The sequence below is a fragment of the Calonectris borealis genome, chromosome 2 (assembly GCF_964195595.1).
Source record: "Calonectris borealis chromosome 2, bCalBor7.hap1.2, whole genome shotgun sequence".
Lineage (NCBI taxonomy): Eukaryota > Metazoa > Chordata > Aves > Procellariiformes > Procellariidae > Calonectris > Calonectris borealis.
This window is the reverse complement of record NC_134313.1, coordinates 120,747,489-120,772,637: the sequence shown is the minus strand read 5'-3', so window position 1 is coordinate 120,772,637 and position 25,149 is coordinate 120,747,489. Positions and strand designations below refer to the sequence as shown.

The 25,149-nt window shown below is 44.4% G+C and overlaps 1 protein-coding gene across 1 annotated transcript in view; it reads left to right on the top strand.

Annotated features, from left to right (window-relative positions):
• Nucleotides 1-210: 210 nt before the first annotated feature.
• Nucleotides 211-25,149, top strand: part of TMC2 (transmembrane channel like 2) — a 34,186-nt gene continuing 9,247 nt past the window's right edge. The window contains exons 1-16 of the mRNA XM_075140740.1: nucleotides 211-256; nucleotides 570-617; nucleotides 2,605-2,938; nucleotides 3,689-3,841; nucleotides 5,977-6,067; nucleotides 6,987-7,068; nucleotides 7,367-7,473; nucleotides 9,252-9,350; nucleotides 13,128-13,270; nucleotides 14,777-14,924; nucleotides 15,372-15,560; nucleotides 17,061-17,240; nucleotides 18,080-18,232; nucleotides 19,572-19,700; nucleotides 22,604-22,671; nucleotides 23,535-23,774. Of these exons, the coding sequence (XP_074996841.1) occupies nucleotides 211-256; nucleotides 570-617; nucleotides 2,605-2,938; nucleotides 3,689-3,841; nucleotides 5,977-6,067; nucleotides 6,987-7,068; nucleotides 7,367-7,473; nucleotides 9,252-9,350; nucleotides 13,128-13,270; nucleotides 14,777-14,924; nucleotides 15,372-15,560; nucleotides 17,061-17,240; nucleotides 18,080-18,232; nucleotides 19,572-19,700; nucleotides 22,604-22,671; nucleotides 23,535-23,774 (2,210 nt within the window). The remainder of the gene's footprint in view (nucleotides 257-569; nucleotides 618-2,604; nucleotides 2,939-3,688; nucleotides 3,842-5,976; nucleotides 6,068-6,986; nucleotides 7,069-7,366; nucleotides 7,474-9,251; nucleotides 9,351-13,127; nucleotides 13,271-14,776; nucleotides 14,925-15,371; nucleotides 15,561-17,060; nucleotides 17,241-18,079; nucleotides 18,233-19,571; nucleotides 19,701-22,603; nucleotides 22,672-23,534; nucleotides 23,775-25,149) is intronic.

Here is a 25,149-nt window from a genome sequence, read left to right as displayed (position 1 = left end):
AGTCTTCCCTGCCTCTCCCACCCCTCCCTGCCCTCCCCTGCCTGCATGGCTCACAAGCAGGAGGTCACCAGCGGCTGGATGTGCCCGTCTGTCTGCAGTGCCAAGGAGACAAGCACATGGGCACTGGAAGAGAGAGTAACCCGTATACAATTGGGGTGTGCGTGCGCAGCATAGCAGCTACGGTGTCTGTGCAAAAGACGGGAGGCTGTCATGGGGAAGAAAAAGAAATGTGCTTTACAGGTCATCATGGAAGATGGTTGGTATCACTATGAGATCATTTCAGTTTGGATGCTGCCAAATACTTGAGAAAATGTGTCACGACTTTCCAAGCACATAATTTTGCATCTCTCAAAGATCATGCAATTTCAGTTTGCTCATGCAGGGAACTTTTGTCAATTTGCCAAACTAAAGCAAATATTAAGAGTGTTACTGTAGAAAAAGAATATAATGTATAATCAATAAGGGACGTTCTGCCAAGCTCAGCTGGCACTTAAGGACTAGCCGTGTAAAGCATCGCGTGTGTAAATCCCAGCAACAAATGCAATTACTCTTTGTTCTTTGTCTTGCAGCCGGAATAGAGATTGATGGACAAGTCGAAAGTGACACAGAGAGTGAAGGTAACGTAGAGATTAAAAAATGCGGAATTGTTTGAAACACAGGAGGTGATAACCTTTCTTTTTCTCTCTGGCTTGTGACTTGCTCTACAACAGGAACCATTTCATGAGCTAATTGTAAGCAAGCAGATTTTTCCCTTGAGGTTTGACTTATAATAGTGATATGTAAACCACCATGCTTAAGCAGTCTGTCCCCTTTCATCCACTGCTTAGAGTAGGAGGCTGTCGGAGCCCACGTCCCTTGGCAGTCATTCCTAGTGAACCAGGCATCGCAGTAAAGCACCACTTTATGCAGGGCTGGGACTGCTTTGCACCGCACCGAGGTCCTGCTTGCCCTCCCTGTAATGCCTGCTTAGACCATAACACATTGGTATCTGGATTAATCATGACCACAAGAAGATAAAAATGAAAATGGATTGGAGGCAGACTGATGGTTGTTAGGAAAATCAGGAAGAACCAGTGACAGGATTAAAACCAGCTTTAACCTTGTGTGTATAGTAAATAAAGCAAAATAGCTAAGGGGTAGGATTGTAACACTAAATAAAGAGAGATAGCTAAGAGGTAAGATCATAACAGCACCGGATAGGTGATATGAATGTAGACGCTACTGCAAAAATGGTTCATAACCGTGTCTGTATGACACATAAAATATGAGAAAGTAATTAGCAAATGACTGGGATTTATTTTTTTAATTATATCCACCTTTCCCATACAGGCAAAGGAAGTAAGATAAAAGTAACAAATGAATGCTCCATATTTAACCTAATATTTGATAGGTTGCAAATGAAGACTGTGATAGTTGGCTGCCCAAAATGAACATTTTCCCAAAGAGGGTAGGTGGTCCTTTGACCCAGATCACTAACTGAAATTCGGCTGAGATGCACCATTACATAGTAACTGAAACCTACCTGACGGCTCTTGAGAAATAAGTTAAAAGCTCCTTCTCATTCCCAGTGACAAGTGTGACAACGACCACCTACTAATTTTTTACCACTAGCAAGCAAAATCTATTTGCTTGTTATTAATTTCTAACTTTTCACCAAAACAAAAACGCAAACACTCAAATTCTTTTTGTTTCTATTTTCCTCGCCTTTTAGGCTGCTCATTTTTCACTCTGGATCCCACTCCAGCACAATTTCCTTCTTCCATTAGAATTTCTCCAACCCTGGGGAAAATGCCAAAACTACAAATTTCATTTTTTTTTTGTTTGAACACTCTATTTTCATCAGTAAGAAATTTTGGAAAATTAGAAGCCAAAAGAATCTGGAAAACTTACTATTGATTTTAATGTACTTGGTGGCAAAAGGGATAGAGGGGGTTGAGGTTTTTTGAATGTTTTTTTCCCCTTTCCATAATATTCTGCAATTAAATCATGCTCCATTTCAATCCTTTAAACTGGAAGCACTTCTGACTTCTGGACAAATGAGTATTTTAGTTTGCAATGCCAATAAGAATAAGTGCATCAGAGACTATCTTTTTTTTTTTTCTTCTCTGGATATAGACTTTCCTATAGAAAAGAAAACTCAGAGAAACAAGACCTGGTGCTGCTCCATCCTCAGCCTTGAAAAGTAAACAACTTTCAAGGACATTGCACCAACAAGCACACTACATACTGTTTAACTGGCTGCAATTTCTGTTTCTGTTGCTTTGGTGTGTTTACAGGTCAGGAAGATATCTGTTTATGCTCTCTGATGGATGGGCTTTTGCATTTGGAACTAATTTCCAATTTTCTTATAGTCACATATCAGTCACTGATGTGCTAAAATGAGTCATACTGTCTTAAATGGGAGTCGCATAAACCAAAGAGGTGGACGTGGTTCTTGGACGGGGCATAACGCAAAGCCCACCGAGGTCAATGGGCATCTGCTCATTGCCTTTGCTAGGGTTTGCATCAGGCATCCTGGCTGCCCACGCTTTTCTGATGAATCCTTATTCTCCCAGCATGGAAAGCTAAGTGTTTCCCAAAGTACTTGTTTTTTATCCCTTGCAGAAGATGAAGTAAAGGACAAGACACCTAAGAAGCAGCCCCTCAGGGAAACCGGCAGAGCAAGCAGACTTGAAAGGAAAAAGCAAGAGAAAGACAAAGAAGATGACAAGAGCAAAGAGGAAGACAGTTGTAGCCAACAAAACAGGGCTTCTAGGAATAAAAACTACCAAAGAAAAAACATTGATGGAAAAAAGGCAGGAGAGGAAGGAAGCCGGCAGAGAGAGGGAGGCAAAAAGGCTCCTACCAAAGATCAAAAGGAATCAGAAAACAAAGAAAGGAAAACAAACAAGAAAGGAAAGGAGGGGGAGAACAAACAGAAGACAGACAGGAAAAACAGGTAATTAAACAATCCTTGAGTACCGTGCCTTGTGTCAGACTGGCAGCAGTATCCACATGACAGTGGCATATGGGTCAGAACTGCAAAACAAAGAGACTGCGAATAAGTTACTGCTCTCCCAAAAGAGATACAACAGTGGAAAACACTAGTGTAAAATGCCACACAACAAAACTGTTTCCAAGGTCTTCTGTTGTTATCGTTTCTCAGCCAGGATCAGATCCATGCATGTAATGGAGTCCTAGCGCCTACGGCTGGGGGTAGAAAAGCACTCTTAAACAAGACAGCTTGAGCAACTCAGACCTGGGCACATTTTTGTCGTTGGTCTATGGAAACATTCAGGTTAAAATGGATCTCTCATGTTTTCAAGTCTCTTCCAAATCTTGCTCGTCCCAACCCTCTGCTTCTCCCCATACCTTCCATTTCATTCTGAAGGTGTGAAAAACATTTCTTCAGAGCCAGCTGTAGCCCTGGGCAATCCTTCTGTAGCTGACGCGTGGTCCAAAGCACAAAGTTGGGTGAGTTATGGTGGGGCGCAATCTCCTTTTCATTATCCGGGCTGGAAGCAGCCTTGCCCTGAGCACAAAGGGGCCGTGCTGGCGTCGCACCGAGCCGGGGGACAGTGAGGCATTGTGCCCACATCAGAGTGGGATCCCTGGGGGCCAGCAGCACTGTGCCTACCCCAAGCAAGACCTTCCCTCTAACTCCTGCGAGTTTTTCTATTTTGTGTCCTTTATTTTGTGTCTCTCCCAGTACTTCCTCTGCTTCTTCCAACTCATCCGACGAGGAGTCGCTGTCAGAGGAAGAGCTCGCGATGCTGATGGAGCAGGTGGAGCAAAAGAAAAAACTGATTTCCACCATGAGGAACAAGCCCTGGAGGATGGTGAAGAAACTCTCGGTGCTCAGGTACCCAGCACATTGGGAACCCACACCCCCCTGGGGTCTTTGCTGACTGTCAGATGCACTTTGTCTTTCCTAGAAATTGCATATTTGCTGCTGCTACTGTAACACCCCAGTCTCAGAAAAAGCGACGGGCAGAGCCTGGCCAGCCTGTCAGAGTTAAAATGTGGAATTTGATTTTCAGTCTCTGTAACCAAAGAACAGACGAGGTGCAAATCTGTTCAACTGATACCCATGGCCAGGTCATTCTACCCTTGTATTTAAAACCAAATGACTCACTACTGTCAGCCTACTTGTTAAAGCAGACTCTGCGCCCTGGTTTGCTTATTCATGCCCATTGTCAGACAGAAATCAGAGCAGCAAAGTGCCATGTTACTTCACACTCCTGAGACGGGGCTGCTTGGAAAAAACGCTCTATTATTTGCAGAGGTTTATGGAGCAAAGATAATATTGGCAGGCACCCCACGTTGAATGTGGGAACAATTCAGACAGCTGCAGAGACCTCTTAGTGCAGGGCAATGGGGGGCAGTGGGGCAGGGAAAACCAGGGAAATCAAAACCCACAGGTCAACAGAGAATGGCGCATAACAAACCATTCCCATGTTGAGGCAATGATTCAAATCCCAGCTCTACTGGTTAAAAATCCTCTGAAACTCCTTTCCACCAGGAGAACTTTCAAAATAGCATTGCAAGACATGCACAGCCCCACAGGGAGTGGTGATGCCCCCGCTCCGTGTTTGCCAAGAGACTGCTCAGAGCTGGAGTGACCAGGCTGTGAAGGCTGGCAGCCACCATGTGTCTCCGCTTCTCTCCTTTACACCTTGAAGGCCAAGGCTTGCTCCACCTTCCATTACAATCAGGAACCCTGAACACTGCCAATTATTTCTAAAAATCTGGGTAAAGATCTATACAGGGTAACTGTATTAAAGCAGCTTTTCTATCTCACAGGCGTGCTATGAGCCTGAGCTCATTCCAAATAACATCTTATGATCCTAAAAGTCCAAAGTTCTGCAAGAAAAGAAAAAAAAGCAAAGCAAGAGACATATTTTCCCTTTGGTGTAGGATCCTGGCTAAAATTCTGCCTAGGATCATATTTGATAATGTACCTCCATCCCTTCATCTTATCCTTGAACCATGGCAATCATTACCACCTGCTAATGAACCTAAACAAAATTGTTGCATTGCTTGTGCAGGGATCTCCCGAAAGGCTCTCAGAGTGCTGTACATTCAATAGTTACTTTGACTGCACAAACTCAACTCTGACACAAGAAAGGATTAGCCCCATTGCACAGATGAGGAATGTGAAACACAAAGAGAGGGAAACAATATGTTCAAGACTTAGAAATCTCACTTTAGGTTTGCAAATAAAGTCGCAGGTCATTTTCCCAATGTTACCGGCTGAACTAGCCAACTATTTCTACCAAGTAGAAGCCTTTCTTGCCCACAGGCTTAGGATTGCAAAGGACGTCCCAACTCCTGAAATTTAATCTCTTCTCATGATGTATTAGCAAAATTTTATTCACAAACTCAGCATACTCTAACAGCATCTAGGTTCTTTTCTCTGTATTTCCCTTAGAAATCCTATTTTAAAACTAATTTCAATTTGCAGCTTGATTTTACTCCTGACTAGTGCACACTCATTTCTCTGGCGCTGAGATTATCTTGTTGGGCCAATTGCACATCTCTGATATTTATCCAGGGAGGTGTTGATGGCGGGAAATTCTGCATCCTCTTGGAGTTTCTTTCACTAGACAATGTTATTTTCTTCTTGACCAATGCACCAGGAAGGAGAAGTTATAGCAGGCATGCCGGGGTGGGAGAGCTCTGGAGTGAGAAGAACAGGCGGGTTTTTGGTCTACACTCAGGGAGAAGTGTGGAATAAGATTTGGGACACATCTCTGCATGACCATGAGTGCCTTGGGGACCTGTTAGCTAGCCCCGGGTGGGCGTGCTGGCTGTACGTGGCCCAGCAACACCACCAGCAGATAGCAGCTGGAACCCCAGAGGCAGCGCGGGGTGTGGGGAGAGACCAAAGCCCCACCTTCGCACGAGCATGGCTGCTTTCCCATCAGTGCAGGCAGAGGTGAAAAACTAAAGACCCCTTTGCTCTTTCAGTAACCTGCTTGTTTGTTTTCCAATTAGGGAGGCACAAGCTTTTGTAGAGAAGTTTGAAGGAGCTCTGGGAAAAGGGAAGGGCAAAAAGTTGTACGCGTATAAGATGATGATGGCAAAGGTAAGTGGTGCAATGATGTCAGGGAAAAGCTTGGATACCTGGTTATGTATTCAGCACATTTTTGGTAGAGTTTATTAATCTGTATTTGGCAAAAGAGACACCAGGAAATCAGAATAAAACCTCCTGCCCATATTCAAAAAAATACTAGTCATCTTCAAATCTATGACTATTACAGAAAGAACGGGGGGAAATTTCCCCCCACCTGAATCTCATTGTGACCTTCCCAGAAGAAAGGGAGGGTTGGCAAGAGCAGGGAAAACCACGGCTTTCTGGTTGCAATCTCCAAAACCTTGATCTCTGAGACAAGGTACCGCTAAAGGGAAGAGAAGCCATGCCAAACTCTTGCACTGCCCCATGGACTCCTGTAAAATTTCATCTTCCCCGGTAATGAGGAGATAACAGGGAGAATGATGACTGTGTTTTAAGACTGAAGTTGGCAGCCAAGTTGCATGTTGTCATGGAGATTATATTGAAAAGTGAAAAACGGAGCCAGGCCTGAGATGATGAGATCAATGGGAGTTTAGCTGCTGGTCTGATGAGGAAGGATTCAAGCTTAGTATTTTATAAAATTAAATTTTGTTTTAAATAGAGTTGGTTCTGCATCAATTCTTTCAATCCAGAGCTAGGTCTGAATTTTCCACCCCTATATAATATGGTAAACTCATAGCACAACTGCAGCTTTCCAAAAGCTTGGGAAGGTTAAAACTCAGATAATGAATGTGAACACTTGAGGGTGGGGGGCTTCTGCACTGAAGGTAGTTCCTGAAATGGTCCAAAAGATCAAACCCAGACCAGAGTTTTTGCTTTGCTTTATACCCACTCCAGCAATGCTACCAAACCCTGACATTAGAAAGCCCTGCAGATGAAGCAGCCTCCCTCTTCGCACCTCTCTGCTCACTGCGATGTTGTCTTGTTTCAGAAATGGGTGAAATTTAAGAGGGACTTTGACAATTTTAAAACCCAGTGCATACCCTGGGAGATGAAGATAAAAGAAGTGGAGAGTAAGTGGAAGTTGCTGTGTGGTGGCTGTGAGACATTTTGTGAGACAGCTTTGCCTTCATCCAAACAATGCTCCAGCTCCCTGCTCCCCAGTCTCCGCTTGCCCTGGGCACCGGTGCCAAACGAGGAGCACACACCCTGGGCAGCTCCGGGCTTTGCTGTCTCCATCAGCAGTGGGGACTGTCGGGAGGGTCTTGGGCAACACGCTGGGTAGACCTGAGGGTAAAGGGGTCCAGGTCTTGCTGAGGACTGTTTAACCTTCCTAAACTCCTAACCATGAAGTGTCTTCTGGTTTATAAGGTCACTTTGGCTCCTCAGTCGCTTCCTACTTCATATTTCTGCGGTGGATGTATGGAGTAAATCTTGTCCTTTTTGGGTTAATATTTGGACTGGTTATAATTCCAGAGGTAAGTGCTTAATTCTCCTTTCAGTAATATCTTGCCCGTTGCTTAACACAAACATGAGATTGATAGCACAAACAAGTGTCTTATAACAGGCAGTGCTTTAGAAAAATAAAATTTATAAGGACAATTATTTACAAAGAACAACTTACAAGGCTGTTGCTGACACAGGAGCAAAAGTTGGATGGAAATCAGGAGACCTAAAATGCTATCAAAGATCCTGCCCATCCAGCAGCTAAAACAAGAGCTCAAAAACCTAATTTAAGGCTAGTTTTACATTTTGACTAAAGTGAAAACCGTGACCTATGAATCCTAGGTACAAGCTCAGGTCCGTAAGAGCCATAAGAAATGGACTGTGCTCTGAAAGTGATTAAGAACACCTCCCCCCCCGGCCTTTTTGGGCCCTCCAAGAGGCACGGCCCTGGGCCGGCAGCCACAGCACAGCCCCGCAGGAGGAGCCACCAAGGGAAGGAACAAACAATTTCTCAGCACTTTGCCAACTAACATTTATTTGGGAAATATCCCTTTTCTGTACTTCTACTTCCGATGATTCACAAGGAAGAGTTTTATTTTTAGTTTTTCTATTTCTCTCTATTCTTGGAGAAGGAAAAGGATCTCATAGCCAACTTTATATGATCGTTTATTGAAAAATTTTTTGATGTAGCCATTACAGCTCTGGCTAAATTACTCAGTGCAGTCTTTAAAGGCTGTGCAAACTGCAGACAGTGGCATCTGTTCTGTTCAATGCAGATTTTTATGGAGCAAAAATGCAGCACAGAGTCTCTCCTGAGGACCGTTCTTTTGTTCTCCTCAATGTGGTTGCTCACACTATCGAAAGCAAAAGCTCTGTTTCCTCCCAGGATGAAGAGACATAACCATTAGCACTGAACAATACAAATGTATTTTGTTAGGGACTATGCATATGGTAGAAGACTAAACAGCTTTCATCTTTAAAGTATGCATACTGTTACTCATTGCCTACTGAGCTGTTACAATATGGAGAGTAGCTGGGCAATAAACATTTAATCATAAATGATTTTGAAATTAATTAGATAACCCTAAAAAATAAGTGATAGATTATATGCTAGAACCTTTCTAGGCTATGAATGCTAATGAGATATTTTGGTATAGGCACCAGTCAGAGTCTGCTTGTAAATATATTAACTCTCCATAGCCCTTGATGTTCTCTGTCTGGACTTCAATAGCTGCTGGACTTGCTGCAAGACCTGCTTTGCGTGGTGCCATCAGGGGAGGCTGTGCCATGAAAACTGTTCTTTGCATCATTTTGTCATATGCTTTTCCCCCAAACCTAACTGCCCTTCACCTCACCTTGAGATCATTTTTCAATTCAAGACTATATAATACAAAATATACTGCAAGCTCAACCCAGTGCTCTTGACTTCTCTCAAAGGAGGAGTCCTGCATAAATAGATAAAGCTAATCCCTTTATTGCATTAGACCCATGAAGTTCAAGCAAAGAACTTCTTGCTAAACTAAGGACATTTAAACTGGAGCTGTTCATTGAAATTACAGTTCCTTGGCAAAATACTTCCTGTGCAATGGATGTTACCAGGGAAAGGGAAGTCCTCTAGTTATTTGGGTGAAATTAATTCTAAATATTTTAAACTGCTGCTCTTGTATTAAGAAATAAAATATATATTAAAATCAATAAAAAGGAAACCCAACCAAAAGCAAACCCAAAGGGACTTGTTAAGAAAAAACAATGCAAAAAACTGTACAGTGTGTTATACTATGCATGCATCACTGTTATTTATGTTCACCAGGTCCTGATGGGAATGCCATACGGGAGCATGCCAAGGAAAACTGTACCCCGGGCTGAACAAGCAACAGCTATGGATTTTTCAGTTCTTTGGGATTTTGAGGTAAGCACAGGAGTGTTAATCATAAGAGATCAGCTGAATACCTCCTAAAACCCTTCAGAAGTTACTGGCGCGACAGGGATGAATTTGTTCCAAGACAAACCAGGAATGCACCTATTTCTTCCAGAAGATGAAGACGCCCGCTGCCATGAAATCTTTGTGGATCTCCAGAGATTTCTGGCCAAAACAGCATGTGCACATACAGGCACCTGCATATGGATTTGAACCACTTCTATATACAAACATGCTGGCTGGCATATGTCACACGTGTGTGTATACACACAAACACACAGAGACATATATTTCTTGGGTTTGCAGGAACAAAGCAGATGCACTTTTATTCCAAAGGGGACATATCACATCCCAACATGGCTGGCTAACATCATCCGAAATGTGTCTTTCTGGGGTCAATGAGGTGCAACAGGACAAAGTAAAATCCACTAAGGCCAGTGGAGTTACATGGTTCCACACTGAAGGAAGTTAAAGCAGATTTAGGAACCCCATGTCCTTTTATCTACACAGTATTTTTATTCATTAAGTACAAGAAGCCAAAGTTAGGTTTTTCTATGAGCATTAGTAGAAGCAGGTGACTATGTAAACTGCCCAGTGATGAGCTTGGTGCAACTCACTTAAACCACATTCACAGAGTTGCCTCGTGAACTCAGGCAAAAAAAAGATCCTTTTTTCAGAGGAAAAAACACCCAATAAATAAATTTCTGCTGTATTTTAAATCTACATAGAACAATCTATAGAAATCTATATCGTCATCTCACACTCATAATGTAGAATTTTATTCTGAAAGGAACCAAAAAATTTTGTATGCACAAGAGCCATTTCACTTCCAACTAGAAAGGCAGCCAACGTGCAGGTGAAACGCGGGAGCTGCTCCGAACCAGGCAGCCAGAAGGCGAGTTCAAGCTGCGGACTCCCTCTCGGGGCAGGGAGCACCTTGCCATGCCACTGAACTTGCTCATAGCCTTGGGAAGGGGATTGCTCCCCACGTCCCTGCCATCGCTGTTCCCCTGAAATACTTATACGAGACTGAAGCTGGAACCAAAGTTTAGGACTTGCACCCAAAGGGAAAGCCTGAGTTTCCAGCAGCCCGTGAGCACTTGGCTGCAACCCCGACTCATACCACCCCCTCAGTTACTCTTTGCCTTTGAAGATTTAGGCCAAAGGGATTAAGTGTTTTTAGGGGACGGCCCAAAAAAGAAAAAGATGTATGCAGATGGTGAAGAGATTCTGCTGTGGCCAATGCCTTGGGATCTGACTTTCAAAGCTGCTACTTCTGGAAATATTTTTTAAATGCTTGATGGCGCTGGCCCACATATTACAAGCGTGTGACCCAGTGCTTCTGTAATAAACCCCATCACAATTTCCTTAACCAAAAAAACCCCCAACATTACTGTAATGTAAGCCAGATTATTTAAATGAATTTATTAATAAGGCTTCAAATACTGGTGTGTCCAGGAACCTGACAGGGCCAGACCTTCGTTCACCACCCATTTTCTGCTGAGGATCCTTTTAGCTTTTGCTCTCCCAGCACTTTCACCCACTTGCCAGAATCCAAAATTCAGAGGTGAATTAGCAACATTTTGAATAACATTGCACTGCTGCTCATTTGAGCAGCACACTGTAAAAATACAAGAAGCAGCATTTAAACTCATTCGTCCAGAAAAAAACCAAAATAAAACCCCAAAACAAACAAACAAAAAAACCCTGCAGGAGTGTTGCTGAACTTCAGCTGTTGATTTTGTCTGGGAGACCATAAACTACACACATATCAGTAAGGAAATTTGCTCTTGGATGAGGCTGTACCATTGCATGAAAGGCTGGTTACCATGACCTGCCAGTCTCCTGCCTGTGGCTTGGTACATACATCTACATTCCCCTGCTATCACCGAGGGCTTGATCCTCTGAACCCCTCTGCCATACAGGTCCCCATTCCATCCCCAATCCCTTGCTGCTTGACACCAGGGAGCAATCACACAAGCTTGAGAAGCAATCTCCAGCTACAGGGCAATGGCGTACACCTATACCCTCTGCAGCCAGATGTCAAATGAAGCCCTTCACAGAGGCTTGCCCTTTGAAAATGAATAGATGCTTATTCCAGCATGCTCAGCAGGAGAGGTGCAATGGGGAAACATATTTCAGAGCAGGCATAAAATGAAGAGTCAATACTGTGATCCTGAAAAATACATTTCAAGAGAGAGGAGCTGGGGAGATGTATTCTTTGGCAGCAAGGAGGTCACATCATGAATTTCTAGAGGAGTAGAAAGGAATAAATCTCACTTGGACACCAGACACCATGTCTCACAAATGGAGTTTAAAGAACATACTGGATGATGTGAGCAGAGAAACTCATTTTTCAGTCCCCACCATTTGATGAATCAAAAAGACAAAGGTTCGGGATTACAACCTGAGAAAAAAACTTCACTAGCACCTTCCAAGAATATTATCTTTATATTTTAAGAGGCTTTTTTCATTATACCTCCCCAGACACGTTATACATAATACGCTATGAGCCCCAAGCAGCCGTGCTGTGGTGTGCTAGCCATGGGCTTGCTACCTTTTCCCAAGTGGCCCAGCAGCACTGGCAGAGACACGTGCAGAGTTGTCCTGTACCTGTGGCACTGCGCTTTGTGCAGGGCAAACACACAGCTACTGTGGCACCCAGGGATATTAAAGCTTTATGTTAGGTTAGGAATGAAAAACTGAGCGCTTTAGGGGAGCCTAGTCTAATTGAAGGTGGTCAAACACTGGAAGAGAGGCCCAAAAGGTTGTGGGATCTCCATCCTTGGAGATTTTCAAAACTCAGCTGGACACGGCCCTGAGCCACAGCACTCAATTTTGAAATTGGCTCTGCTTTGAGCAGGGGGCTTGACTAGATGACCACCAGAGGTCCCTTCCCATGTAAATTATTCAATGTCTCTAAACAAGATCCATTACACAGCCTCTAATACGAGCTTCCCGTTATGTCTCAATTTTGGTCTTTCCAAAGGCTTGATCAGAGGGGAGCTTGCTCAACTATCATGGCCACACTGATTAACTACACTTAATTCATGAGCTGAAAGACAACTGGCAAAAAATGGAGAAGTACAATATGCAATGATACACATCAACTTGGATGAGATATGACAGAAAAATAGGGAGAGATTGCTAACAGCAGATTAGGAGATCTGCACACTCGTTGAATGCCCAACAGTTTGTACAGCAAAAAATAGATCTACTTGAGACAACATGGTTGATATCGTGTCTGAGCTTTCCACAGGAAAGTAATGCTTTGATTTTAGCCTTTAGTTATACTTGTTCTGCAGGTGGTAGCCAGTAAAAGGAACTAAATCTGCTGAGTACCGAGCATCAGCTGCCTCCTAGCTGAAAGGAAAAGTTTCACATCATGGTGGGAAGCCCCGTTGCTACAGCATTTCTACAAGGGAGTGTTTGATACTGGCTTAGAGAAGCAGGTGGGCTACAGCCCCAAAGAGCAATAAGGAGGTTTTTCCGGAAGGGATGAAACAGTGATGGATAAAAACTACATTTTGGTTTTGAGCCAGTATCCTCTGACATGCTCTCCCTCTTCTCCCCTTTCTTAGGAGGATAAGCTCTTAGGAGGATGGCTTTCAAAGGTGACAGGGCAGCAAAGAGCCAAGAATGAGACACTAAAAATTTTTCCAAGTTGATTTTCCTTGTTTTAAAGCTTCAGTTTTCACCAGAAACCTCTTTCCTGCAGAAGAAAAGCTGCACAGCTTACAGAAAGGTTTGCTTTTGCTTTTCCTCCAGGGCTACATCAAATACTCGGCACTCTTTTACGGTTACTACAACAACCAGCGAACAATTGGCTGGTTAAAATACAGGCTACCGATGGCATATTTCATGGTTGGGATCAGCGTATTCGGCTACAGCCTGATGGTTGTTATAAGATCGTAAGTACGGCTGGCATTGCCCTCTCTACAAAATCCACGCAGATGTATCTCGCAGCTGGGTTCCCCTCCATGGGCACAGCTCACGGCTCGGTCCAGCTTTGGCCGGACAGCTGGGGGAGCGTGGGGTGAAGGGGGCTGCGTGCCTGCTGTGTTCATGCACTTGGCCTCAGCATCCACCACCGCTGGCTCTGACGGGCTGGGTGGACCTGGGCAGTTCCCTGCCTCAGCCTGTGCTCACATGCATTACTTTCAACCCTCCGACCTCCTTCTCCAGCCCTCTTCCTCCTCCTCCTCTCTGGATCACATTAACCCTTCCTCCAACATTACTACAGGGCCATCAAACAGGTGCATTTTGTACATGAAGGAGGATTTTACTTACAGTAAATTTCAAAGGCTCCTTTTCCCATCCTTTCATTGCAAAAAAGCATTCCTGAAAGCCAATGTGAGTCACACAAATGGTGCAAGGGGTACAGAAAAGAGCCAAATGCTACCAGACTGTTTTTGATGTGTCCCCAAACCAATCAGTGGAGTCTTAAAGCAGGGCCCCAATCTCTGTGCCCCTGGTGCACTCTACCCGAGCACTGGTGAGGCCCCTGCAGCATCCCCAGGGCACTGAGGACGCAGCCGAGGCACTTCTCACTGCCGAGATGGTCTCTGCAGAGCCAAAAATAAAAAAATAAAACCCCCTGTCTCTGCTTGGAGGGCACACCATGCAAAGGTTTTCCTTCCTTTGCAAGAAAGAATAAGCCCATGGGTTTGTATCGCTGCTGAAACAGGTCCTATTGCTGTGCGGCAGAAAGAGCCTCTTGAGCCTTTGGCTGGAGTGGGACATGGGGATTTGCTGTACATTTGCCATGAAATTGCAGCATCTGTTGTCTCGCCTTCCTTGAGGGACTGGTGCTACTCTAGTGGGATTTACAGAAGGATTTCAGGGATTAAATAATAGAGAGGAAACAGCAGAAGCCATATCTGCTCCTATGCTGATTAACAAGAATAATCCTTTTTCTCTCCCTGCATGACTTGCTGCAAGCTCTTTGGCTCCAGCATTGGCTGCAGCTACTGAAGTCTCATTAGAACTGTGTTGCAGTGGGTCTGTCGGACAGCACCAGTGGTTTTTGACTACATTTAACTAACTAGAGGTAGCCTTAATCATATACTGTACCCTAGCATCCAGAAGCACTGTAAATAGACTTTCTTCATGCACTAGCTGGTGGAAACAATCCTCAACCTGCTTTAATCACCTATGCTAGGTTTTTTCTACATTACTATTTTTAATACAAGATCTGCATAGCCCCAAAGACCCTGTTTGACAGTTCAGTGCTCCTTAAACCTAAAGTCCAATGGCACGTATTAGACAGTTGCACCCAAACCCCAAGAACGGTCACCCCACTCCTTCCTTACCCACCAGCAATCCCAAGCCACCGGTGCTGCTTTGCAAAGCTGAAGGACATGTGGTGGCTCTGTGAAACACCGTCTGACCTTGTCACCACATACGTCCTTATACAGGATGGCACGCAACGCCAATGAAAGTACAGCAGATGGGGACGATGACAACTTCATTTTCAGTTGGAAAATGTTCACCAGCTGGGACTACCTCATTGGCAACCCAGAGACAGCGGACAACAAGTTTGCATCCATCACCACCAGCTTCAAGGTAACCCTAACCGGCATTTCTCTGGCTGCTTCTGGGGATGCTCCCAGCGCCTACCATGGCAGAGGTTTAAGGGGAAATCTGGGTACCTGTACAGCATCTCTCTGTACCAACAGGGTATGGCGCTGAACCACAGCAGATCCAGCTCCCGTGTCCTGGGTCACCCTATCCCCCTTTTTAGGATTTGAAAAAAAATTTGTTTTATTTCAGAGCGCAATTCCCCCACCACGTTCCCCTGGGACACGGCAGGCTGTTTGCCACTTGATGTCTTTCAGTCAAACCAGGATGTCTGTATGAAGCTTAGTTTGAACTTAACACAAACTACCAAGTTCAAGATAGCCAGAATAGCATGGGATTGCATTTCATAGGGTGGAAAACTACCTGATGTTGCCTTAGGCTTGGTGCTGCGAGATACTCGCTCCAATTCTGTGAGCACCGCTGTTTTTTCAGGAGTCTATTGTGGACGAGCAAGAAAGCAACAAGGATGAGAACATCCACCTGAGGAGGTTCCTGCGGGTTTTGGCCAACGTCCTCATCATATGTTGCTTGTGTGGGAGCGGCTACCTCATTTATTTCGTGGTGAAACGCTCCCAGACGTTTTCCAAAATGCAAAACGTTGGATGGTATGAAAGAAACGAGGTAAGGGAACTTTGCTTCCAGTTTTCTGCTGTGATAATTTGCCTTAGACATCAGCACAATTGTTGCCTCGGCTTGAGGACAGCATCCAAGGCAGAGGGATTCCCTACTAGGGCCCAGAAGTCCCCTTCAGTACCTTTGCACTTGTTTTAGCCGGGAAGCACATTGGTCTCACTGAGAGTTTCCAGGGCAAATTAACAACTCCTGCAGAGAAGGGGAAATACTCTTACAATAAATCACAAGGAAAGTCAATAGGTCGTCAGCACTTACAACACTGACCTTTTTCTAAAAAATCTACCTTAAGTTGCATATTAATGCTTACAAACTCTGTTATACTAGAAAGCTCTCTGGGTGTTAGAAATGTCCACGATCAGACATAAAGCTAAACTTGAATTATGGGAATAAGATATTAGAACCTGCAGAAAAATTGCAGTTGTCAAAATGTTTCTGTGTCTGATTTTGGAATCAGAAGTTCAAACCTTGAAGTTCTTCACACACAAAAAAAAAAAAAAGTTTCAACCTATTGAAAGGTTTAATTTCAATGTATACTACATTATCATGTATTTATATATCAAAGCCAAATTAAATTTAAAGCCATGCATTTTCATAATTCCCTCAGAAAACAATAGCAAGACAGCACTTTCTCACAAAATGCTTTGATTTATTTCAGTAAATTTTCCCAAAGAAAAAAATCCTATTAAAAAAAAAAAAGTTTAATGTCTGAGACTTTCCTAGTGATAACTTGAGATCTGAATATACACAGTTCTGGGTACTGTTCCCTCTCCTGGAAAGAAAAGTACAAAAAAGAGACCTATGAGTCAGAGCCTGCCAGCAGCTGTGCAGACACAGTCCTCTGCAGGCCAACGGGCATTGTAGGGCTGTAAAAAAAGATAGAGCCTGCAAGTCATGCCTGAGCTAATCCTGACTTGCCAATGACCTCATTGACCACAGTACAACTTAGCATCTCGCACTATATAGAGGAACAAAAATACCACTAGGACATATTTTCTTGAGCTGCCAAACTGAGTCTTTGATGTGCCTCCATTCAAATCCATAATTGCCTATTGCAAAAGCAAAGGTGCTGAACGTGGAAAATAAACATTAGCATCGACTAATTATCTGCATGCACACAAGCCAAGTCTTGCGCTTCCTCTGAAACTAAAATAAGAACCTCGGAGCTGATGCAAGCAGTACTACGAGGGACTTGAGGAACCTAAATATTCATGAGTCTGCGCTGACAGGGAATAAATTCTTCAGAGCTCATCCCTTTGAGATAACGGCAAAAGCGCTCCTGCAAGAGCAAGCCGTGCAACCCAGCCCTGAAGTCTGACGCTGTGCTGCCTGCACACTAAGCAAAGCCAGAAGCTGAGCTTGCTTTGGCTCCCTCCCCTTTATAAATCCTTCAAAAATCTCCAACCAGTTGCTGGCAGCCCCCGCTCTGCTCAAAGCAAGGTAGTCGCTGTTGTTACTATTAGCAGTAATCTTGTTTTCCTCATGTGGCAGGTTGAAATTGTGATGTCCTTGCTGGGCATGTTTTGCCCTCCGCTGTTTGAAACCATCGCTGCACTAGAAAATTACCATCCCCGCATCGGGCTGAAATGGCAACTGGGGCGGATCTTTGCGCTCTTCCTTGGGAATCTCTATACGTTTTTGTTGGCCTTGATGGATGATGTCAATGAAAAAGTAAGAGCTGAGCCAAAAAGTCACGTTTGCTAGCATTTTGCAGAGCTGAGGGTGAGCACAACCCATCCCCGCAGCCAGCAGGGATGACCACCCCCTTTGCAGCAGGCGCTTCCCCCATCCCCAATCCTCTCAGGCACCAGCTGCAGCACCCCTGGGAGACTCACCGACCAGAGGGGTTTCCAGAGAATCTCCAGCTTCATTTGACAACCCTGAAAAGAGAGTGGTTATTGTCACCTATAATCATGGCATATTAGGGTAATTCGATTTTTTTCTCCATCTGACACCGTTTGAAATTTCTATTAACGCAGACCCTGAGGATACAGTTTATAATCCTCTTCCCCTGCCCTCCCCTCTTTAACATTATCCTGGTAGTGTGTTGCAGGCAGATAACTGCAGGAAAGGATAAATGTCTAACTGATCTGCAGAAAAAAATGACTCTGTTTTAAACTAGAAGAATTGGAGGAATTGGGGTGGTTTGCTCTGCCCTGAAAAATTATGAAGGGAGGAAGGAGGACCGGGTGGAGGCTTCCTCTGCACACAAGCAGTCTTGCAGGAGGTCTGGCTCCTCCATGTATGGGGAGCAGGTTGCTAGCTCCCCAAAATTCCTGGTGCCCTGATCTGCTTTTGGTGTGAAAGGGCTGCTGCTCCCCTGCTCCTGGCAAAAGGGAAGGAGTTTCTGTGCTATTGCAAGCATTGCAACTCTGTTGTAAGGAGATGTTATATGATGAGTAACTGGTAGGGAGGAGGGGAGAACCCAACGCCTTGGGTTTCTCCAAACACGTCCTCTAGGACCCCTATTTCCTGACGGTTTTGGCTGGGGGGGTGTCTCTTTGTTGCAGTTGGCTGAAGAGGACGTGGTGAAGAACATCACACACTGGACGCTGCTTGGCCACCACAACTCATCCATGGGGAATGGCAGCACCGCCACCCCACCTTCCCTTGATCCCGCGGATGTGCCCAGGGGACCCTGCTGGGAGACAACTGTCGGCATTGTAAGAAATTCATTATGTAGTAAGTCTCCGGGGTGGGTTTTTTTTGTTGTTGTTGATGTTTTTAGCATTTCCAGGCTTGAAGTTTTCCTCACAAATGACATCTTTCCCGACTCTCACATAGCAGCACCAAGGCAGTGTAAGTCCTTGGCCACAGTTCTGAAGCCACGGTGGTGAAATGCCCAGCTAGAAGCACCGAGAGCATGCACAGCTCTGCGGCAGTTGCTGTGAAGAGCACAAAAGGCCAGGTAGTCTGCAGCCATGCCTGCACCGTGTTTTTGTTCAGATCATGACTGCGCCTTTGAAGCAAACCTGTCTTCTTCACTTATTGCTGCATTTCAGTTCACATTGCAGTGCGGTTTTGGAACATGAATAAAACCCAACCAGAGGACATGTCTCAAGGGAACTCGTGATACATCCCAACTTCTAACATATCGTGAGCCCATGAGACGAAAGCAGAACTAGGCAAAAATAATCCCCCTGAAATGCACGCAGGGTGGCCTTCAAGTCCTCAGAGTTTCACCCCACAAACTCACCCCGCAACCTTCAGCTTTCACCAAGAAGTTCTGCAGCCAGACTATGCACAACTTAAAAAGTAAAAGCAATTATTTATTGGCTGATATAGATAGTCTTACCAAGCTATGAGGCTATGCATTACTGTGTACACCCAATGGGTCTTCACTAGCCAAGTGGTTTTCAGTCAAGCGGGGAAAGACCAGCCATCGTCGCTCTTTGGAAGGGGTTGATCCTCAGTGCAGCTGAGCTGTCATCCTCCAGATCCTTGGGTTTTCCCCTCAGACTTTTAACCTTTTCTTGTAATTGTTTTTCCTTTTGAATCCTTGGGATGCCAGCTATCTCCATCCTACAAGTCTTACATCTGCCTGCAATTTTACCCTTCTTGTCTTGCACATCTCCCCTCTCTACATTTCCTCGCAGCTTGTGTTTACAGCTGAGCAATTTCCTCAGGAGTCCACATGAAGGTTACGGAGCTGAGCCATAGCAGAGCTATGCACAATCAAAATTACCCTCAGTGTATGTATGTTTTACACGAGTATTATTGCAGCATTAACATTCTGCTTCCGTTTTTTGTGCTGCCACAACATATAGTGCAGTCAATAATGCTAGCAGCAACTATCAGGGCTAATGGCTGTAATGGAGCTCGTGGTTGCCAAGTATAGAGGTAAAACTTAGGCACTGCCGAGTGTTTGAAAACAGGCAGCGAGTTTGCTCATGGCATGCTTTTCTGAAGGTTAAAGACAAATGGCTTAATAAAAAAATACAGTCCTGAATGTGCTACTGAAATTATAGGAGCTAAATGTTTTTTCCTTGTTCTAAATTGCAGGAATTTGTAAGGCTCACCGTGTCTGATATCCTAGTGACCTACATAACCATCCTGGTGGGAGATTTCATCCGAGCTTGCTTCGTCAGATTTGTGAATTACTGTTGGTGCTGGGACCTAGAGGCTGGATTTGTAAGTCAATGTCTTATAGCTGAGAAGATAGAAGTAATTTAGGGCCATTTGGTCAGACTGGTTTTGAATCGTTTCAGTGGTCCTCCGGTCTTCTCTAATAATTTAATTGGTGTATGTAATCTCTGCATCACTTCTCTGGATCAATCGGTTCCATCCCAGAAAGAACTCTACAAAAATGCCGTTCTCTCCCCCATCTCAGGACTTTAAAACATGAAGTTGAGTTAAAAAAAATTAATCTGAGGTTCATTCAGTTGTTATAACCCCAAACCTTTGGGCTCTACCTCTTCTCAAAGCCCCAGACCTTCCTTTTTGTTGCCCACCCCAGAGGCAGTAGCATGCTTTACTCACGGCACCGTCTTCTGATCGATGCCAGAAGCTGGTGTTGCTTCTGCTGCAGTGGAGCAAGGAGCGTTTCCTTCCCCTCTCATGTATGCATAAGACACAACAGCGCTGGAGCTGCACAAGTACGGAAGAGAATAATGAAAAAAAAAAAGTCCACTGTTTCACATAAGAAGTGACAAAACCAATCCAAAGATGGATTCAGACAGAGATGGAAATACTTTGCAAGATTACAATTATAGCAGTCCACCAGCTGCCTAGCTGTCATACTGGGAGGGTTTCCAGGAGGGGTCTGGAGAAGAGCAAAGAGGAGGGCTTTGCAGGTGTCTACAGGGCCTGGTCAAGCAAGGGCAGTTGGGGCACAACAGGCATTTTGCTGCTTGTGTAGCTCTCTGTATTTCTTCTGAGGGAGGCAGAGGACATTTCCCAGGGTGGCCGAGGGATTTCAGAGCTTGGAGGACCCCCCTGGCTGCCAAGCAGTACAAAATTGCTCCCATTGTGTGTGCTCACAGATCAGAGTCTTGTTGAAGCTTTTGGTTTCCTCCTCCCGGCCACGTCCTCCTCTCACTTTGTTAGCCACCTTTTTTTGCTAGATGTTTTCCTTAAACAATCTTTAGAAATATCACACAGGCTTTTCTTCATTCTTAAGATCTTAGTTGTACAAATAGCTGGAAGTCTCTTCTGTCCTGCAGGCACTCCTTGATGTATAAAAAAAAATACAAAACCAAAACTTTTCCTGGACATCCATCCTCCCCCTCTCAGTGGAATTTAAAAGACCTGTTTTAGGGCTTATTCTGCACTTCTCTCTCTCCTTTCCCCTGGCATTCGGCATCAGCCCAGGCAGGCTGCGAGGCAATTTTGCACCGAGAAACAAACCCCATTCAGCATCTGTCAGGGGATGACCAGAATAACACGCTCCAGCAGGTCAGCTTTTGCAAAAGAGCAGTCCAACCCCGAGAGCTCAGAAGGAGCTAAGCGAGGCCTTTATTTATTAGGACTAAGTAGGAGCGTTAATTTTCAGCCCATAACGTGGGCAGCACTAGACGGTTGGCACTCTGTGACCTGGCAAAGGAAAAACTCTCCTTTCATGCCAAGCGGCTCCCATGGTAGTTACAGAAAGAAGAAAGCACTGTGGGCTTCCCGCCTCTTTTTCTCCTACATCTTTGGGAGATTCGCGTATTCTTCCTGGTGCTATGTGTATTACTCCACTAGTGCTCAAGTGGGGCTTGGGTGTTTTTTTCCCCTGGCCCAGGGATGAAAAAGGAGGGAAAGATGGTTTGGTAACAGCCATCTAACCCAGCCCAGCCATGGGCACCAGCACAATTGTATACGTGCTTTTCTAAGGTATATAGTGAATAAGTCTCTTGTTTAACCCAGCCTTCTCACACAGAAGTACTCAAGGCAGAGGAGAGCGAGCACTGAAAGTTGTCTTTATTTTCATGGGAAAAAGAAGCCAATATTAACCTCTAGCTAAAGATTTGAAGTAGAAATGGACTGGAATCGAAAGAACAAAGAAAACAATGTTTGCACCCATCTCTTCCCAAAGCTGTGAGGGGTCAGCTAAGCAAGACACTGACTAGGGTCCTTTTGAGTTTTCATCATAAAAGACAAACATCTTAAACGTCAACTTTTTGAACTGCTGACAGTATTAAGTACATGCAAATTGTGTGAAAAACAGACATACTGTGCAGGACATTTCAAACATATAAGGGCATCACCCATCATTTGTTAGAACTGTGTTTTCTGCATTGCAGTAAAAAAAAAATACTTTTTTTCAAGAAAATGTAGAAGAAAAACTTTACACATAGTTTAATCTGCCAAAAGTCATCCAAGTTTTGTGTGCACAAAAGCAGATATATATAGAAGAAACAGTAGCTTCATCATAAGCAAATCTAGCAGAATAATAATTTATAAAACAACAAATACTGTCAATAGATTAGACCAGCCTGTTCTGGACTTACCACCATTAGCACCCACATCAGACAGGTTACTCCGTATAAAGCAATGTTTTAACCACCGGCTAGCACAGAGCAAAATGCCACCAGATACCCATCAGGTCATATATTCCCTCACATTTCTCTCGCTTTGCCCTCTGTTTCTGTTCTTCAGCAGCCTGCTGCTGCAAGATCTGGGGACGTGGATATATCTGGTGTAGCATTTGCGCTCCAGCTCATCATTATCACCATTTAAACATACAATATTTTACCAGAGTGGAACTGTAAGTCTGTAGCCAGACACACCAGCTGGGGTGTAAAACCTAGTCCCGTGCCATGGCTCCTTTGCTTGCAGCTGGCTTTTTATTAGCAGGGAGAAATAAACACAGAGCAACTCTAAGCACCTCCATATATCCTTCCAATTTTCAGCAAGCCAAAAGAGAAGCAGCACGGTAGCTCCAATTTTGCTTTCACCGCACTGCTGCTGGTCATTCAAGCAGTACGCACGCAGCGGGAACCCTCCCAGAAATCCGTTCATACCAGCTTTAAATAAATTTATCCTTATACCCAGCAGCAAACAATAGCAGGTACCTCTAGCAACAACACACTCTCCTCTCTTTCCCCATGCAGCCATCCTATGCTGAGTTTGACATCAGCGGCAATGTTTTGGGTTTGGTCTTCAACCAGGGAATGATTTGGTAAGACATTTCCTTTTTTTGTTGTTGTTTTTCATTATTTAGAAAACCTGCCAGTGGAGTTAGAAATCTTCCAAGCCAGGTAGAATAACCTTTTGGTTTCGATTTCTCTGATTTTTTGGCTTTCTATGTTTGACTATAAAAGGGGAAATTTAAAAATGCTGGTTTACTTGGCCAAGAGTAGCAGTGGCATAACTGCAGCAGAGAACAGTCTTGCAAACCCTGCCCCACTCTTACTTTTATAAGGTCATTTTTTTCCAGTGGTAAAAATGTATTAAGATGGTCCACGTGCTGGGGGAGGAGATCAGAAAGGGTTTTGGGGGCTCCACGAGCTTACATGTCAATGTAAGCCAGCTGAGCAGGTCGGGCAGGAGAGGCACGTCCCAAAACTGCCCCGAGGGAGGGCAAACAGGAGGTGTTCTGCCCTGCTGTGACAGCACGAGAAGCAATAGGCAACAGCACAAAGCACCCTCACCTCCTCTGGAAGTGAGGTTTCTTTTGCCATGGATTGATGATTTCTGCCCGTTCCTCTACTACAACATCTCTGCAGACTCATGGAGGTCTCTCTCTGCTGGTTACACTCACTGGTATTTTCCAAGCTATCCCCAAACGATTTTTATCACAAACTGAAAATCTTTCTTTGCAAGCACTGAGGGGTCTGTGACCTCGCTGGTCCTCAATGTATGGTTACTGTACCCTAACGTGGATGCAGGCAGCTTCTCCTCCGGAAACACAAGCCAGCCCACTCAGGACTTTATTTGTGGGTAAACTTGCCACTACACGAACACTTTTTTTCTTTCTTCTGAAAATAAATAACCTTCCAGTCTGTCAAAAAATAGCACCTGTCCTTTTCCTTTCCTTTTCAGGATGGGATCCTTTTACGCACCAGGGCTCGTGGGTATAAACGTGCTGCGCTTATTAACCTCCATGTATTTTCAGTGCTGGGCTGTCATGAGTAGCAATGTCCCTCACGAACGAGTCTTCAAAGCATCCAAGTCTAATAATTTTTACATGGGACTTTTGCTGTTGATCCTGTTCCTCAGCCTCCTGCCTGTGGCTTACACCATCATGTCCCTGCCTCCCTCCTTTGACTGTGGACCGTTCAGGTACTAGCAAAACACCCAAAATGCCAGTTTTCTGCTCTGATACATGGGATTATTTTCATGAAGTTAGAAGGCCTGGACTCCAGCAGAGATGGTGAAATGCTTCCGTTCTCCATCTGGTTAAATCCTTAGCAATGTGAGGCAACGGGCTGTGCCCAGTTGTGGGCAACACGCGCCGAAGAAAGCACCAGTGGACAGCAGGGGTGGGACAGCAGGGTGTAGCCCCCAGTAAAAAAACAATGGGAGAACCCCTAAGGCTCTCAGGAACATTGTGGGAGCAAGACAGGGGTCCAAAGCCTCCTTCTAAGACCTTCCATAGAGCCAAGAACTCCCACAGCACAAGATGTATTTTACATGTTGAAATATATTGGAAAATAGCAGGAAATGGATAGGTCTGAGCCTGAAGAGTTGCAGGGTTTTTTTTTTTTTAAATGCTTTTTTTTTTTAATTAGAACAGAATCAGCACTGCACAGAGCATTCAGTGGACCACATTAATATGCCAGTAAAGTCTAATTTGATTGAGTAACGCTGAGTCCGACTCAGCAAGGAGCAGGCTTGGAACAAACTGTTCCTGTAGATGCACTGTTTTAGGTTATCCACTTGCTAATGGAGAATGACAATAGAAAGCTGAAAGACGTGGGGGAGAAGGTAAGAGACCAAAATTCCCTCAGTTGTATAACAAGGACAGGTGTCAATGAGCAATGTCAGAAGATCTGACAAGAAACTTGTTGCACGCACAGTCTCTTTTGGAGATGACTAATCTGCAATGTGAAAGAGCTATTTCCATTCCCAATCAACCTTTCAAAAGCCACTCAGCCTGATTCAGACCCTTGGCACACCCTCTCAACTCAACTGAAAGCTCAGCTCTCCTGGGCTTAAGGCAGTTGATGAAGTTGGGATACCGTTTAGCCAAGTTTGTCTTTATTGACTCTCATCATCAGGACAGAGTCCAACACCTTCCTGAGCAGAATCCTGCAAGATCCCAGGAGGCAACAAGCCTAAAGATGTTGAATAGCACTCGTCGGGCTGAATTCACAGACCCAGAGATGCTGGGGAGAGAAGAAGTGCAATTATGTAACCCATCCTTTTATAGATTTGTTCTCCTTTCATACAGAATACTCTCATCTGCTTTATCAATCCGGCTTGAAATTACTCTTTCACTGAGTTTCCTATTAAGCAATAATCACAGCTTGCTATTTTTGTCATTACTTAGCAGCTCTTCAAGTTGGCTCATTATTTCAGAAAGCCGGAATTTGCATATGGAAAGTCATCTTTACCATGAAAAGGCCATATTTAACAAGATATTGATCAGAAATGTATGGTTACTGCAGTCTGTAGGTTTTTATACATTTCAGAGGGATAAACAGTCAGAACTCAT